Below are 16,545 nucleotides of genomic sequence, written 5' to 3'. Positions count from 1 at the left end.
GATGTGTAAAGCACAGAGATTCTGCCCTGGGATTAGTCCAAACCAGGATGTAAACAGTGCAGGGCCTAACTGGTTTGACCAGAAAGATATGTCCAAAGAATGTGCCAGGCAAAACAGTCCCACCCAGTCCTGTCAGATAATGCTACACTTAAATGGATGGATTAGGAAAATATACAGTCACTGACTGCAAACTGAAAAAAGTAGAAAGCTCAGAAAAAAGGAGATTTTGTGAGAGACAAAGGAGTTGTCTACAAAGTACACGCTTCAGACACAACAATGCTTGGTTGGTTCTGGGTGTAGTTGCACACTGGTCTACTTCATATATTGTATTGTAATAAGCCAAGATTTGGTTGAGCTTACAAAGCCTGCTATATAAAATCATGGTTTAGAAGCTGAAAAGATTGGCTTCACAAAATATGCTAAGCCCAAATCAAATAAATGAGAGATTGATTCAAGCCATGAAAAAGGTGGACCTTTTCAGGGACAGCCATGTGGCCTAATACAAGCTAAACCCCAGACAAGCTTTGGGGTAGAGAGTTTTTTTAATCCCCTTGCTTTTACTATCCTCCAGGGACTGTAAAAACTGAAGATGATGTGAGTGGTGATGATGTGACTATATTATTTAAATATAATAAACCAGAACAGCAGGACTTTTTATGAGCAAGAAGATTCATGTGGTCCTTGAGTGATGGACTGGGGCCATCTTCTAAAATGTAGTGAGTTAATTAAAAACTAGAACATTAAATAAAAGTGAATTTAATTCCCCTCATTTACATTTAAATGTCATTAAAATTAAATGTAGCTACTATGATTATGCTCCAATTATATACGTAGTAATTTCCCATTTCTGTCACATTTCTGATAGAAACAAAATGTGGGCTCTGAATTCAGCTTATTGGATAACAAGTCCATTTGGCCTTGATCTGATCAGAGAAGAACAAGGCAATGAATTTAAGGGCTCTATTTTATTCTTAGAGAACAGAATCATGGCCAGAGTAGATGTTTCAGAGTTCACAATAGAGTTGTTATAATTTGTTACATAACATTCTTCTTCCCAAAAGCTTCAGACACAACCCCACTCCCTGCCTTTCAGCTGCACAATTGTCCTGTGAGGTAGAGAACTCAGCCAAGATCAACCCTTGAGCTTTCTGGAGGAACAAAGATGGTCTAACGGGAGGGGGTATTAGGTTATACTGTAGTGGCATTTTAATCAACTTCTCTGGCCAAAAGCATTTTCAAGACAATGCAGAACTGATGCTGGTAGAGACCAAAAGTAACAGCTAAACCTCTCCCTGGCAGCAGCACAAGAGGGGAATCAAACATCCAGGAACTGCCGATGGAGATAAAAGTTTAAATAAACATTCTTTTAATTACAGTAGGATAAAAAGAATGAAGAAATAAATAATAGGCCTTAATCATAAGAAATTGCTAAAATTGTTGCCTAATCAAACAAAAATAGGGAGAGAAGGATTTAATCTCCCTTAGGAAACAATTTCATACTTTGAAAGTCTGCTCTAGATCCATGGTTCTTAAATATAGGTCTTTCCTCAATACAATGAAAACCATCTATCCCTTTATAAAGAAATAATAATAATTTAGGATAGAAGCAAATCTGGTCTTTTCTGATTGGGATCTCTGCATTTTACTTTGGATATATATTGGAAACCAACTTTTGCTATTCAAAGACATACATGGGCATAATTTTACCTAGTAATTTTTTTTAAATAAATATGCTTCAGCCATGCAAGTGTTTCAGTCATTTGAGGCAAAATGCACTGAGCTGATTAACAAATCTTTGGTACTCCTAACAGTGCATTTATGTTTTTACATTTTTAATTAAAATGCTCCCTAGAATCTTTCTTGCTACTAGCCAATGCAAACTTTTAGATATATAAGGGAGAAATCTGAGATAACTATATGGCTAGAATAATTCCTATTTATTCCCAATCAAAATGTGTGTTGTTTTCTTTTTTAATTTAGGAGTGGAAAATAAAATGTTGATGTTTGTTTATTCTTTGTTTTTTTTTCTCCAGGAACCACAGAATGGTGTAGGAAGGTTTTTTTTTTTTTTAAACACTGATAACAGCTTAATAAAGCTACATATTAAGTATAGGTAATCTTTGACTTACAACCATTTGTTTATCAACTGTTCAAAGTTACAATGGCACTGAAAAAAAGTGACATACCACTGGTTCTCGCACTTACAAGTGTTACAGCATATTCACTGACCTATGGTCAAATTCAGGTACTTGGCAGCCAGGGTGTATTGACAAGAGTTGCAAACTCTCAAGGACATGTGATTACCATTTGCAATTTTCCCAGCTGGGAAAGTTAATAGGGCAAATCGGATTCCCTTAACAACTGCATGTTTCACTCAGCAACCAGAGTGATTCACTTAACAACCATAGAAAAAAGGTTGTAAAATCAGGTGTGACTCACTTAACCACCTTGCTTAGCAATTAAAATTCAGGTCCCAAAGGCAGTTCTAAGTCAGACTACCTTTAATAGTGGCAGGCCTTGTTTTTTGTACATACAATGGCTTGTACAATACAGATATAATGATATGAACTTCTATGCCATTTTCTAGCTTAGATTCTAGACCTATACTACATTGGTTCAGTTTTAGGCTTGAGGAAAATTTAAAGCAATGTGGCTAAAATTGTTATAAAGCTAAGTAGCCTGATAAATTTAGTGGTTTTTTTTTTAATGGGGTCAGTTTGGTGCAGTGGTTTAACGCATCAGGTTGCTAATCAGAAGACCTGATTCTAGTCACCCCAAGGGACAAGGCCAGCCAGGTGACTTGGGCCACTCATTTTCTTTCAGCAGTAGAAAGAAATGGCAAAGCCCTTCTGAAAATCTTGTTAAAAAAACTGCAGTACTTCATCCAGGCAATCAGCAGGAGTTAAAACTTGTTCAAAAACATACACATACAAGCATACAAAATCTTCTTCAGTCCATCCAATTATGCATGGTATTCAGAACATTCATTCTAGTGATCAGCTGTCACAGTAATAAAACTGTAGTGTTCATCAAACTTGGTACTTGCTATACTTTGAAAAACAAACAGACTAAGGTTGAAAAATGCTAAAAGTCATTCTTCCTTGAACCAGAAGAAAAAGACAAGAGTTGGAAAAGATCACAGGCAAATGTTCCTATCTGGATCTGGTGCCTGGGTTTGACAACTGCAAATGGCACCTTCCATTCTTGACAGACTAATTTGGAACCAGATTAGTGAAAAGGGATCCAAATTAAATTGGATCTCACTTCCCAAAAAACAGGGATAACATAGATCTACCTGGCAATTTGGATAAAAGAGGTCTGAAAAAACAGAAGTATATAGGTAGTCTTCAACTTACAACAGTTCATTTAGTGACCACTGAAAAAAATGAAATGACCATTTTTCACACTTCTGACTGTTGCAGTATCTCCATAATCATGTGATCAAAATTCAGATGTTTGGCAACTGGTTCATATTTATGATTGGTGCAGTGTCCCAGGGTCATGTGATCACCTTTTGCAGCCTTCTGACAAGCAAGGTCAATGGAGAAGCCAGATTCACTTAACAACCATATTACTAACTTAACTGCAGTAATTCATTTAGTAACTGTGGCAAGAAAGATTGTAAAACTTTTATTAGCAAATAAAGGTATCTCACTTAGCAACAGAAATTTTGGGCTCCATTGTTATTGCAGCTCAAGGACTACCTGTACTTACAGCCCTTTATAATAAATTGCTCAATACATTAACATTAAATTTGTGATGGCACTCTGGTGCTCAACTTAATTTTAATGGAACAGTGGGAATAAACATAAGACCTGAGTTCTAGTCTCACTTCAGGCATAGAACCAAATGAGTATCTTGAGCTAGCCACACTCTTCCAATCCTAGGAAGCAGGAAATAGCAAACCACCTCTGAAAAGTGCCATTATAGCCAGTGAAGGGTAGCAAAAGGAGATTTATGAGAAATTTCAGGAAAACCTCCCTTTGATTTCCCCAGTCAACAGAAATGAACTGGTGGCATGCTGGAGAGTGGAAATAATAATCCAGGGCTTTCTATTTAAAAAAAGAGAAGAAAAAAAACATTGCTTGCTTCCTAGCCAATCCCAACCACAAAAAACTTCGCACAAGACCAGATATACCCATACTGCAAAGAATCCGCTCCTGTGAACTCCACGCAGAACTCAAAAACCATCTAGACAATGGAGAAAAAAGGACCTATACATTGACTATAGAGCTGATTGCATCAAAAGAAAGTCACACAACCCACAACTCCATATCCAACCCCACCCCATCCAATCCAACATCACTCAAAACTAGGCACGCATGCCCCTAACTACCTCTATTCCAACTGGCCTTAAATGCAAGCTACTCAGTGCAAGAAGCCTTGAAAATAAAATACCCGAATTTCTCCTCTTACTAAATATGGCTAAATTCAACATTATATTTCTCTGTGAAACATGGCTCAATGCATCTCTCCCTGACTCCATTACCACATTAAGAGACTATCATGTTTACTGATCAGATCGCGAAATCCATAGAGGAGGTGGTGTTGCTATCTTCTATAAAAAGTTCCTACATCTAAAAAATATCCAAGTCACCCAGGAGTTTGCTATCCCTAAGACCATCGTCTGCGAACTGTCTTTAAATATCACATTTTGGTTCTTACTATGTTACAGAGCCCCTGATTATGACATCGAACATGCAAACAAGCTAAATACACTACTAACATGGGCAGCATCCTGCCCACACACTTTTATTATTCTTGGTGACTTCCATCTACCTCACAACTTAATGAATGTACAACTGAACCTACACATGTAACCTTCTACAATGCAGTAACAAATCGGAGACTAGAACAACTAGTAACCAACAACACTAGACTTAACTGCCTCAATCTCATCCTCTGCAATAGTTTGAATTCAATTTATGGAATACAAACTAAAGAAACCTTTTCCAACATTGACCACAGATGATTCACTTTTGTCTCAACATACATCCACACAAAAATCATCACAATGACAGAATCCCCAATTATAACTTCAAAAAAGGCAATTATGATGTTATAAACAACGATCTCTCATCCCTTGATTGGCAATTTCTATTCTCTAGATGCAATACTGTAGAAGACCATGACAACATATTTTTACTTGAAGTCAAAAGAGTCATCGAACTATATGTACCATTAACAACTCCCAAAACCAGAAAAAACAAATTACCCGTAACAATAAGGAAGCTCAATCCAAAAAGAAATCACTTTGGTGGAAAAACAAATCTGGTCATGTTGCCAACTTCAAAAGCCAATACAAAATTTTTTGCCACCAGATAAAAACTGAATGCACCAATTATCACATTAAATAAGAAGAAAACCTTCTACACACCAATTCCACCCGCACTTTTTACAATTTTGTAAACAACAAACTAAAAGACTCAAGGTCCATCTCACCGCTGAAAGGACCTAATGGTAAAGTCTGCAATGATGACACTATTAAAGCCAACCTGTTTAACACATTCTTTGGCTCAGTATTTGTAAACAGCAATGGATCATGCCCAGTATTTCCAAGTCGAACCACAGACAACTATAATGATCTAATACATATTGATTTTACAGAAGACAATGTTGAAAAAGCACTACGCAATTTAAAACCATCCCTATCTATTGGACCGGACGGAATAGGTGCTGACTTCTTAAAAAAGCTACCCACTGCCAAAGCCAAACCTCTAAGCATAATCTTTGAAAAATCTTTCAGGACCAGCTCCTTGCCAAAACTATGGTCACAACCCACGGTCATCCGCATCTTCAAAAAGGGAGAGCCCAGCCTAGTTGAAAATTACAGATCAATCTCTCTATGCTGTGTCACCTGTAAAGTCATGGAATCAATTATTAACCAATCCATCATCCTCCACTTAGAAACAAACAACCTACTCTCTAATAAACAATTTGGTTTCAGGAAAAAATTATCATGTAATCTGCAACTCTTACACTGCAAAAACATATGGACTACACAACTCAATCAGGGCAAAGCAATAGACACAATCTACATAGACTTCTGTAAAGCCTTTAATTCAGTGGTACATGACAAACTACTCCTAAAACTAAAATCTTATGGTATCTCTGGACCCCTGCATAACTGGATAGAAGCATTCCTGTCAAACAGACAACAAATGATCAAAATTGAGAACGTCCTATCAAATTCTGTACCTGTCAACAGTGGTGTCCCCCAAGGCAGTGTTCTAGGACCAACTCTTTTCATAGTCTACATAAATGACCTCTGTGATCATATCAAGAGCAACTGTGTTCTCTTCGCTGATGATGTAAAGCTAGTCAACACCACAGACAATACTTGCTACCCTTCAAAAAGACCTTGACTATGTATCAGAATGGTCAAACAAATGGCAACTTCAAATCTCAACAGATAAATGCTCTGTCTTACATATTGGCAAAAAAATCAGAAAATAAAATACAGGCTGAATAGTCAACACCTTGCTGGTGATCCAAACTCTGTCAAGGATCTTGGAGTACTCATCTCTAATGATCTAAATGCTAGAGCCCACTGTAACTACATAGCCAAAAAGGCGTTAAGAGTTGTTAACCTAATCTTACATAGCTTTTTCTCTGGTAATATTACACTACTAACTAGAGCATACAAAACATTTGCTACACCAATACTTGAATACAGCTCATCAGTCTGGAACCCACATTACGTATCTGATATTAACACAGTTGAGAAAGTCCAGTAATATTTCACAAGAAGAGCTCTCCACTCCTCTACTCATTGCAGAATACCTTATGCCACCAGACTCCAATTTCTAGACCTAGAACTACGCGCCTTCGGTCTGATCAAAGTATAGTATATAAAATTATATATTGCAATGTCCTACCTGTCAATGAATACTTCAGCTTCGACCATATCAACACAAGAGCAAACAATAGATACAAACTAAAGGTAAACCGCACCAAACTTGATTGCAGGAAATACGACTTCAGCAACAGAGTGGTCAATGTTTGGAATACTCTACCTGACTCTCTGGTTTCTTCCCCAAACCCCCAAAACTTTAACCTTAGACTGTCTACTATTGACCTCACCCCTTTCCTAAGTGGTCTGTAGGGGGCGTGCATGAGCGCACCAACGTGCCTAGTCCCTGTCCTATTGTTTCTTTTATTTTTCTTATATGTACCCATGTATTCATAACTATGTTTTTATTTATACCTATTATATTGTAAGCAGTTCACAAAAATAAATAAATAAATAAATAATCGCTAATTTGTGCAGAAGGCTCACCAACTACACCCGCCGCTTGACAGGACTCCGCCTTTCCTACCGCACCAAGCGAGGCGCTTTTGTGGCTGGACTGAAGGCTACAGTAGGAAAAAAAAATATGAAGCTCCTAGTACGTCAAGGATTATGCTAAAAGAAAGCAGAAACAGCTGTGCGTGTGTGTGCTGTTATTAATATTACTCCGGATTATTACCGGTTTTATGTTGCTCGCCTCCGCCCCCTTTACAAATGGGGAGGGACCTTCGACCTCCAGGCGGCGCAGGTTCACCACTACTTGCCATATTTCGTTTTTGCAGCTACAAAAACAGACAGTTCTAAAAATATTAGCATCCCGCAATGTAGTCAATCCGAATTTAGCTGGGGAGGGAGAGGCTAAATGAAGGATGAAATGGAGGAGGTGGGGTGAGGTCGCCTTTGTGGGGCTCCCCGTTGTTACCAGGATCTGGAGAAATATGGTTGCCCGTTTCGCCCCCCTTTCCTTCTCCTCCCCGATTTCCTCCCCTCACGCCCCTTTTCCTTTCCTTGTTAGCAGTCCGGATTGGCAGAGGCGGAGCTGGAAGGGGAGGAGAGGATCCGGGGAGGGGTCTCCTGGGGTGGGGAGGTGGTGTTTGCAGTCAGAGAGTCAAAGGCAAGTGAAGGTGGAAGGAGAAACCAGTGGCGGAGCGCAGGCAGACAAGCCACCGCAGACAAGACAGACGAAGCGACGCACGGACAGAGGGTATCCCGAAACAAGGGGGTGGTAGACAATGTGGGGAGGGGCTGTTAAACTGAAAATGTTATTGTTCTTTTTTTTTCCTTTCCCCCTCCCCTCTTTTCCTCGTATGCTTGTTTCTCCCCAGATCGAGCACCCCGAAAAACCAGGCAAGGGAAATCTGTTGCAAGGTGTGCGTTAAGCCTTAAGAGGAGAGCGTGCTCTGTATTACAGAACCACCTCCCCACCTTTCGGCTCCAAACCCCACACCCACCCCAAATTGGGTAGCCTTCATTCCCAAAGCAGGCTGCAAACAAACAAACAAATAAAAGTCCTCCGCCGCCTCTGCCCAAGTCAAAACAGCCTTGTGCTGTAGGGGGCGGCCTCGATGCTTATGTTATTAATGCTAGCATTTCCCTCCTCGTCGCTCTTAAGTCTTGATTGGGGGAGGGGGGCTTTCTCTTTCCCACCCGAGCCAGAGTTCCTTCGGATTAATAACCTGCTTGGGTTCTTCAATTCTCTGTGCAATTGACCTAATCGGCAAATTCAAATGTCAGATGGGTGAGGGGTGGGGGTGGGGGAAGAAACAACAGTCCCGATGGGAGACAGCCTTTCCTGTCCCCACCTAGACCTTGAAGGTCCAAATTGCCTGCTGGCTTGGGCAGCGGAGAACCTTTTCTCCTTGAGGGTACTGGGAGGGAGGGTATCAGGTGGGAGGGCCCAAGATCCTTACCTCCTGGGAGAGAGAGAAAAAGGATGGGAGGATTAATCGGATTGCAGTAAAGGGGGGGGGGATGTGTGTGCTGGATTGTCTGGGTCTCTGGGGAAGAAGGGCCTCGCACAGAAGAAGAGGTTAAATGCAGGTGAGTGCGTAAACTAAATGCTGCTGGACGCTAGACCCAAGCTGTCAAGAGTTCTAAGTGCTAATGGCTAGAAGCCTGCGCTGAAGCCAAGAGTTTCACAGGTTCAGGAATCCAGATGTGTGGGAGGTGTGACAGATAGTTTCCAAAGGAATTGGCTTTAGAGTGGTAGGGTTGGGAGCAGATCAGCCCCGTAAATGATGGTTAATAGAATTATTAACTAGGTAAATAGAATGGATCTCCAATGAGGAAGCTTGTCCCTTAGCACTTTGGGATGTTTCTTCCCCCCCCACACACAATCCAGCCCAGCCCATTCAAGAGCTACAAACACAAACAGCAGAATCTAGTGCTAGATTTCTGAGAGATGAGTTGAGTTAAAGCAGGCAAATTTGGGGATCCCTGCATTTCCTGGGAGAGGGCTATAAAAGAGCAATCAGAAGCAGGAACTGGTTGTTTGCCAGGCGAATACTAGGGAGTAAAACTGGGTTCTTTCTATTTGCAGGGGTTACAAAAAGGAAGCTTGGGAAAGCACTGGGTACACATAGGCTAGATATGCCATGGGGAATCTATGAATGAAGTCCAAAGATTTTTATTCCTAGTTGAGAGTAAGGCACGTTGGGGAGATGAGAGAATGTTCCTATTCCCAAGAGCCAGATTGGGGTGTGTTGTGCTGCCTGTTTTTGCAGCTAGAGGCTTCATGTGGATGTGCCAAAGGGGCATGGCAGGGAGCCACTCCTTATGCTGGAACCTGTAGGCACCTGGAAACTTTCTGGCACTGGTTATCTTGTTGGCCCACAAGCATTTCCTGGTCTTGTGCTGAAAATAAAGGGAATGCTTCTCATACAAGGGTGAGTTGCCTCTAGCCATGTTTCAGAAGGGCGTGATCTGACCTTCAGCCCCCTGAAGATGTGAGGTAAGGAGCTGATACCTTACTGGCCAAAGAAAAAGGTGGTGGGAATAAGCCAAGATGAAAGGTTGTACCAGCAACTGATTTAGTCTGTCCACATGTGCTTCCATGTGTTCTACATAGTGTCACATAGTTTCAATTGTTTCTATTTTACTTTTAAATGAGAGCATATTTTATTAAGGTCAGATCTGAGCTGTCACTAAACCTAGATTCGGGACCAAGAAAATGGGGACTGGTCAGTAAGTATATGTGTAGCTTGCTACAGCTTGGATGAATCATACATTTGAAATTCTTAATTCCTAAATGGATGCTAATAATTGATACCTTTGTAAATTTGGGCTAGAAAGATGAAGTCAAATGGTGCTTTTAACATTAACAAGAGGTAGGTCCTTTAGGTAGGAAAGGGAAATTTTGAAGATCCCAAAGCTGAACCACATTCCCAGTATCCCACATCTTAGGCTGCATCATGGAAAACAGTATCCAGAAGGCTTCAAAGACTCCTCACCCATAGCGGATGAACTATTCAACCCAAGATCCAATGTAATCAGCTTCTCTACTCATCTTTCTATGATTTAGAGGAAATAGATACAGTATGTATTGCTTACATGTAAACAGTACTTAATCTACATCTTGCGTTTTGTGCAACTCTGAAGGTGCTGCTCAGAGTCCTTTGGCTTAGCATATGAAAACTTATTCCTAGTAGGGCTTCTTTTGCATTTAACTGTTCAACAGGTGTGGAATGTCTAGCAAAGCAATTCTAAGCTGCATAAACTACACCTGTTGGTCTTTGGCCTCTAAGTTGAGCTGGTGGCCAAAAACCTGGAGTCCTGCCAAACCAGATGAAAAGAAGAAGAAGGAAAAAAGGAAGCAATTTTGGAAAGCATATTGGGAATGAATGAGACAAAGAAGCCAAGAAGAATTCTTAATATCAGGAGCCCAAAACCTAATCTATTAAGCTAGAAACAGGATAACATTTCCATTTGGAAATATGGATCTTCTACTCCCCTAGTCCATATTTTCCTTCTTAAGGAGGAATGGTGGAATCCTGATGCCTGGCATTAGCCTAGGTTTCTTTGTACAGGCCTGGGGGTATCTATTAAGTGTAGAGTTGCTACATCATGGAGCCATGATTTTCTGGATGTTTGCTCTTTACAGGCCCCATTAAGGGCCCCTCAGTGGCAAGGAGCTCCTGGGGAACTGGATGGCTGCCCGAGTTCATGGTGATCGAAACAGCTATTTATGGCCCAGGAGGGAGATCCTTGGATGGAGTCCAGTGTGGGAAGCAGACATAGTACCTGAGGGAGGAGGGGAGAGAGATAGACAGGAGAAGAATGGAAGGTTGCCTGTTCTTATAGGGCCCTAAGGAGTCTACCCCAGGGCCAAGGATGCAGCAACACTAAGATGGAAGAGAGGGTGGGCTTGCAGCCAGGCAGAAGAGAAATAGCCTAGTTGCTAAGTGTGAAGGGGGGAATGCTTAGTCATGCATTTGCCTTCCTTCGCTCTCCCCTCTTTTTACATTGCAAGAAGAATGCCAATGCAAAATCTTTTGTAGCATGATAGGGCATGTAACCATTCTCTGAATTATGTACTAGGGACTGGGAAGTAGAGATGGTGGGGGGAGATTATCCATTTGGGAACAAACAGTGCTACATGTCTCTTATTTCTCTTTGTATAGGATTGGGTAGGTCCATAGAAGAGACCTTTCTGGGATTCGAATCTTTGTCGCTATAATTCAGTGTACTATCATACTAGAAGTATTTGTGACTGTATAGTTCCATATTCCAAGTTTCCCTTGAGGCAAGAGGAATGCCAGTTCCTTTTTTTTTTCAGCTGAGAAGACGCATCAGGATATATGTCTGGGTTGGCAGAACATATGTAGACACACCTCTAGCACAGTACAGTTAATCACTTTGTATTCTGGTCTTGTGCAACTTCTTGTGTGTTTTTTTAAAGGTTTTCATAAGAAGGCTGTAAACTACTATAGATAGGTTATGACTGTTCCACAATGGAGTTCAGCATCAACTGATGATGTGCAGATATCATTATGTGATGGATAAAAACAGTCCCCACATTCAGATAGACCTTCTGCATTGTATTTAGCTATATCTTTAATTGGGGTGCTATATGATATATCTAAAGCTCAGATACACTTCTGTATATTAAGGATTTGCACACAGAGAAATTATTTGGATAAGGCTTTGAACCTCAATTATTTTTTAAAACCAATTAAATGGCCAAAGATGTAATGATTAAATAGAATAGAAACTGTGACACCAATTTAGTTCTAGTCCTGCCTTAGGCATGATGCCAGCTGTATGACCTTGGGCCAGTCACTCTATCTCAGCCCTAGAAAACAGTCAATGGCAAACCACTTCTGAAATCTTGCCAAGAAAACTACATGGACTTTTCAGGAGTCACTGGCTTGCAGGCATATAAATATACATATAAAAATATGACCAAAAGTTTATAAGATTACTAAATCTTATGTGATGTATCTATAACTTGCAAGGTTTGGGTTAGGAAAACTAAAATTTGTTGAAGTTGGTGATATTTTGGACACATGTGTCCTAACGTAATATAATACAATAATAGCTTACATTGCATTAGTGTCCATACCAAAGATTACTGCAATACGCTAAGAGCTCATCAGTCATTTTTAGACTGTAAGTTAGGAATCATAATTGTGGTGAAAATGCTCTGTTCATTATGTTGCATTAGTGATATATGAACATGTATGAATCAACTCTGAAGCAAAGGTAATTTACCCAAACTGCCAAGTGAACAAGATCAATAGCTTTATTCTGGTGAATTAAATAGGCAAAAATAAAAACGGATTTAATTTAAATTTTCCATTTTGAAATGTATATTTTCTGAATAGGTCTAAATAACCAGATGGCTATAACACAATTAAAATATACATGCTAGGTTCCACATCATATATGTGGTTTGTTTGGTTTTAGCTTGGTATGTGGTCTGAACGACAGCGATTATGGTTTATTGCTCACCAAACCATAAGAAAGCACAATGTACTAAGCCATTATTTACTTAATTTTTGCTAGCACAAAAGAGCTGTGGTGGCACAGTGGTTAGAATGCAGTATTACAGGTTAATTCACAGTTCGACTCAAGGTTGAATCACCTTCCATCTTCCAAGGTCAGTAAAATGAGGACCCAGATTGTTGGGGGCAATATGGTGACTCTGTAAACTGCTTTGAAAGGACTATAAAGCACTATTAAGTGTATATAAGTCTTAAGTGCTATTGCTATTGCTACTAAACTAATCAGGGAGTAGGTCAATCAGAGCAAGCTATTGACTGGTTTTAGTTTAATATTTTGTGCAATGTTTATATGTAAACTATGACTAATTGAATCATGGTTTACCGTAATATGTATACTAACACTGCCCAAATCTTATTCAAATCTCAAGTCTTATTCTCTCTGGGAATATAGAGAAAGGATCTTAAAATGACTATACAGCATTATGTGATTTGTAAATATGTGCCCCCTGATTCCACACACTTAACTTATACTAGATTTGTCCTGCAAATTGGCAGTATATTAAATATATGTTTGGAGCACATTCCAAAATGTATGGTTGTACCTGCATATGCCATACAACTTCACTTATGTTTCTGTTGAAAGCTAAGAAAGGTAAGATATTCTAGAAATGCAAGCATTTAGGAACAATGTATTTTCTAGAACAGGGTGTCAAACTCGCAATGACATGTCATCACATGACAGCCATGGGCCATGAGTTTGACACCCCTATTCTAGAAGAACAAGGGAAGGGGTAAATAGGGAAGCCCTGGAGGAGACTTCTTCTGAAAAAAGTTGAACACGACTTTGCAGCTTTATTGGTCTGAACTTTTGTTGCTGTTCCAGATGGCTACTACTATCATATTAAAATGGACCAGATAAATAATAATAGGTTTCATGCATTGCTAAATGACTAATTCCAGTGGTATTTGGAATATGCTGCAGAATTGTTATTTAAAAGAAAAAAATTGAAGAGCATTGAGGCCTCTCTTGGAATTCTTTTGTCATGACTATACAGCTGACCCTTGATGTATTCACATAATGGATCCTGCCCATCATGGTTGTAAGTCATGATAGTCATAAATTGGATCATTCACATAACTAACTGAATTTTATAATTTATTTATTTTCTTAGCTCTGGAAAAAAAAAGTAAATGAATGGTTTGGTAAGGGCTGATTTTGCCAAAAAGTAGAAGTAAATACCACTTTTTGGTAAAACCAGAGTAAAACATGGTCACATAATCATGGGATGCTACAAATAGCTGTAAATGTGAGCCGGTTGCAAGCACCTGAAATGCATTCATGTGATCATGTTGGAAAGATGGCCATCAGAACTTCAGAACCAAGTCATAAGTAGTCCCAGGAAGGACCATCGTAACTTTGAATGGTCAATAAGTAACTAATCATAACTTGAGGGCTACCTTTATTACTCATGAAGCAATTGTTACAAGTCTTGATTATCTGCTGCCATCCCAACAATCAACACTGCTGGTGCTGTGCCTCTTGCAGAGGGAGCCATGCCATTCTGTGATTCATGATCAATCTGTGGATTGCATTGGATATTTTTGTTCAAAGCTACCAAGGACAATAGGGGGCTGATTTTTGAGCACTTCTAAAAGTGCCTTAACAGAGCATTGCATCTTGAAACTTCCTAGAATATTGGAAGAGTCCTAAAACATGTCATGGCAATCTTTGAAATACAGTGACTACTAAAAACTGTAGTTCACTGGTAAAGTACCTTTTTATTTTTTAAAAGAATTTTATTATATTTTTAATAAATAACTCAAGGCATCAGGCATACATATACTCCTTCCTCCTATTTTCCCCTTAACAACAATCCTGTGAGTTAGAGTTTAGCTCTGAGAGAGTGAATGGCCCAATGTTATCCAGCTGGCTTTAATGCCTAAGGCAGAACTACAGTTCAAAGTTCTTGACCCGGAGCCTTAACCACTAGACCCAACTGGCTCTTTCATCTGTGGAAGTCTGCTGATTAAATTTGTGGTATTTCCAGCAAGGCCTTCAAAGATATTTTCCATCTGCAGATGAGGGGAAAATGGATATGCAATTGTCAATATCAGTAGATGGACTGCAGAGGATCAGCAGTTCAACTCAGTAGAAAGCAAGTGTTTATATTCCTATCTTATTCAGCGGGTGCTGGTCACTTGCCAAGGTGTGGCTGTTTATATGAAATCATGCCTGATTACATAATGAGAGGGTCTAGATCTAGGAGATTAGGGTTGACTTCTTCACCTTTGTTGTGTTATCCTCTCTCAGCTTCAGTTCCCCTATCTGTAGAAAAGCAAGGTAATTTTCTGCACAAATGGGGAACAGAAAACCATCTCAATTCCACAGAGTTAAAACCCCACTCAAATCAAGGGAAAGTATCTCAAACACATCACAAGGTCACAGAACACCAAGCATATCAATCTGTCTACAAAACAGTCTAAAAGATTTTTTAGCCCTTAAAAGGCTGTTATAAAAAAAAAGATTTTATTTTGGAGGTGATAGACTGAGAATGAATTCAAGTTTGTTTTGGAGAGCAGCCATAAACAGCTTTTCTCAATCTGACACACTTCAGATGTTGTCAGACCACAGCTTCAAAACTCCCAAGAGCTGTGATGGCTTGGGATTTGGGGAGTTGTAGTCCCAGCCTAGCTGGAATGTAGGAAGCTGGGGAAGGCTGATCATAAAACAGTATAGATGTATACAGGAAAGGGCTAGAATTAAACTTTAAAAATTAGATGAAAGATTTGGCAGTTTTCAAAATTACTTGGATTCTTTTAGGTGTCCAATGTCTCACATTTACTGTGAAATTAATGGTTTCAGTGCTGGTTTTTAACATGCCCTGTTAGCACTTTACAACATGTTCATAGATGTACCATAGTTCAGAAGATGTCTATAAGCAACTAAATGTTGCTTGTAGTAGAAAAAATACATTTGATGAATGGCAGCATCCACATCTTTGTTAGCTTAAGTTCAAAGCAATTGGTGTTCATACATGCATATTGAGTTCTTGATTATTTAGTTTCTTGGTGATGTTTTTTCTTCCTGAGGATATTTCGTTACCTGGCTAGGTAGCATTGCAGGGCAGAGCAACTAGTATTCTGGACTGTGGATATACCTGACTGATTTAGCATTCACTTGCTGTTTGGCAGCTGAATGAAAGACTATGTGGCCACATTGGAAGGGGTTATATTTGGATAGCTGCATCTTACCTATTTAGGTTAGTTCTAAACCATATGTACAGCCATCATTTGTCATCAAGTGAGGGAGAATGAAAGTGATATCACCCAGTCAATGGTTCATTAGTATATAATTTCCCCGATTAACATATCCCCTGATTGTCTTTTGTCCCAGGTGCCATGACAGAACTCCAGGAAGTGCAAATCACTGAAGAAAAGCCACTACTGCGAGCCCCGGGAGCACCTGATCCAGGCAGGGTCAGTACAAAGTGGGGGTGGGGGTGGGGACTGTCTCTTTCCATTCTTCTTCTGCTGATTTTTTCCCCTTCTCATCAGCATATTTCTAAATTGTATCCAATTCTGCTTCTTTCCATCCTTACCAGTCCTATTTCTTTGCAGAGCAGTTGCATTCATAACTGCCTTCTTTCAAAACCTACCACATAGGTTTGTCATTCTGGCAATAGTTTTCCAGGTTTTTGTCCATCACTTTGAGCTGCAACCATTTAAAATAGAGACACCAGAGATTGATGTTCTGTGTATGCCACCCTTTTTATTACTAGCTAAAAAATTTCCTATGTCAAGTTGTAAATTTTC

The 16,545-nt window shown here is 39.7% G+C and overlaps 1 protein-coding gene across 1 annotated transcript in view; it reads left to right on the top strand.

Annotated features, from left to right (window-relative positions):
* Positions 1–7,892: 7,892 nt before the first annotated feature.
* Positions 7,893–16,545, top strand: part of NDRG2 (NDRG family member 2) — a 37,580-nt gene continuing 28,927 nt past the window's right edge. The window contains 3 exon segments of the mRNA XM_087915990.1: positions 7,893–7,994; positions 13,616–13,832; positions 16,127–16,209. Coding sequence (XP_087772116.1) covers positions 13,811–13,832; positions 16,127–16,209 — 105 coding nt within the window. The 5' untranslated portion in view covers positions 7,893–7,994; positions 13,616–13,810.

This window comes from Pseudonaja textilis, chromosome Z (assembly GCF_049901715.1).
Source record: "Pseudonaja textilis isolate UNSWEBS1 chromosome Z, rPseTex1.2, whole genome shotgun sequence".
NCBI lineage: Eukaryota > Metazoa > Chordata > Lepidosauria > Squamata > Elapidae > Pseudonaja > Pseudonaja textilis.
Note: the sequence above shows the minus strand (reverse complement) of the source record. Positions and strands in the feature narration are given on the sequence as shown.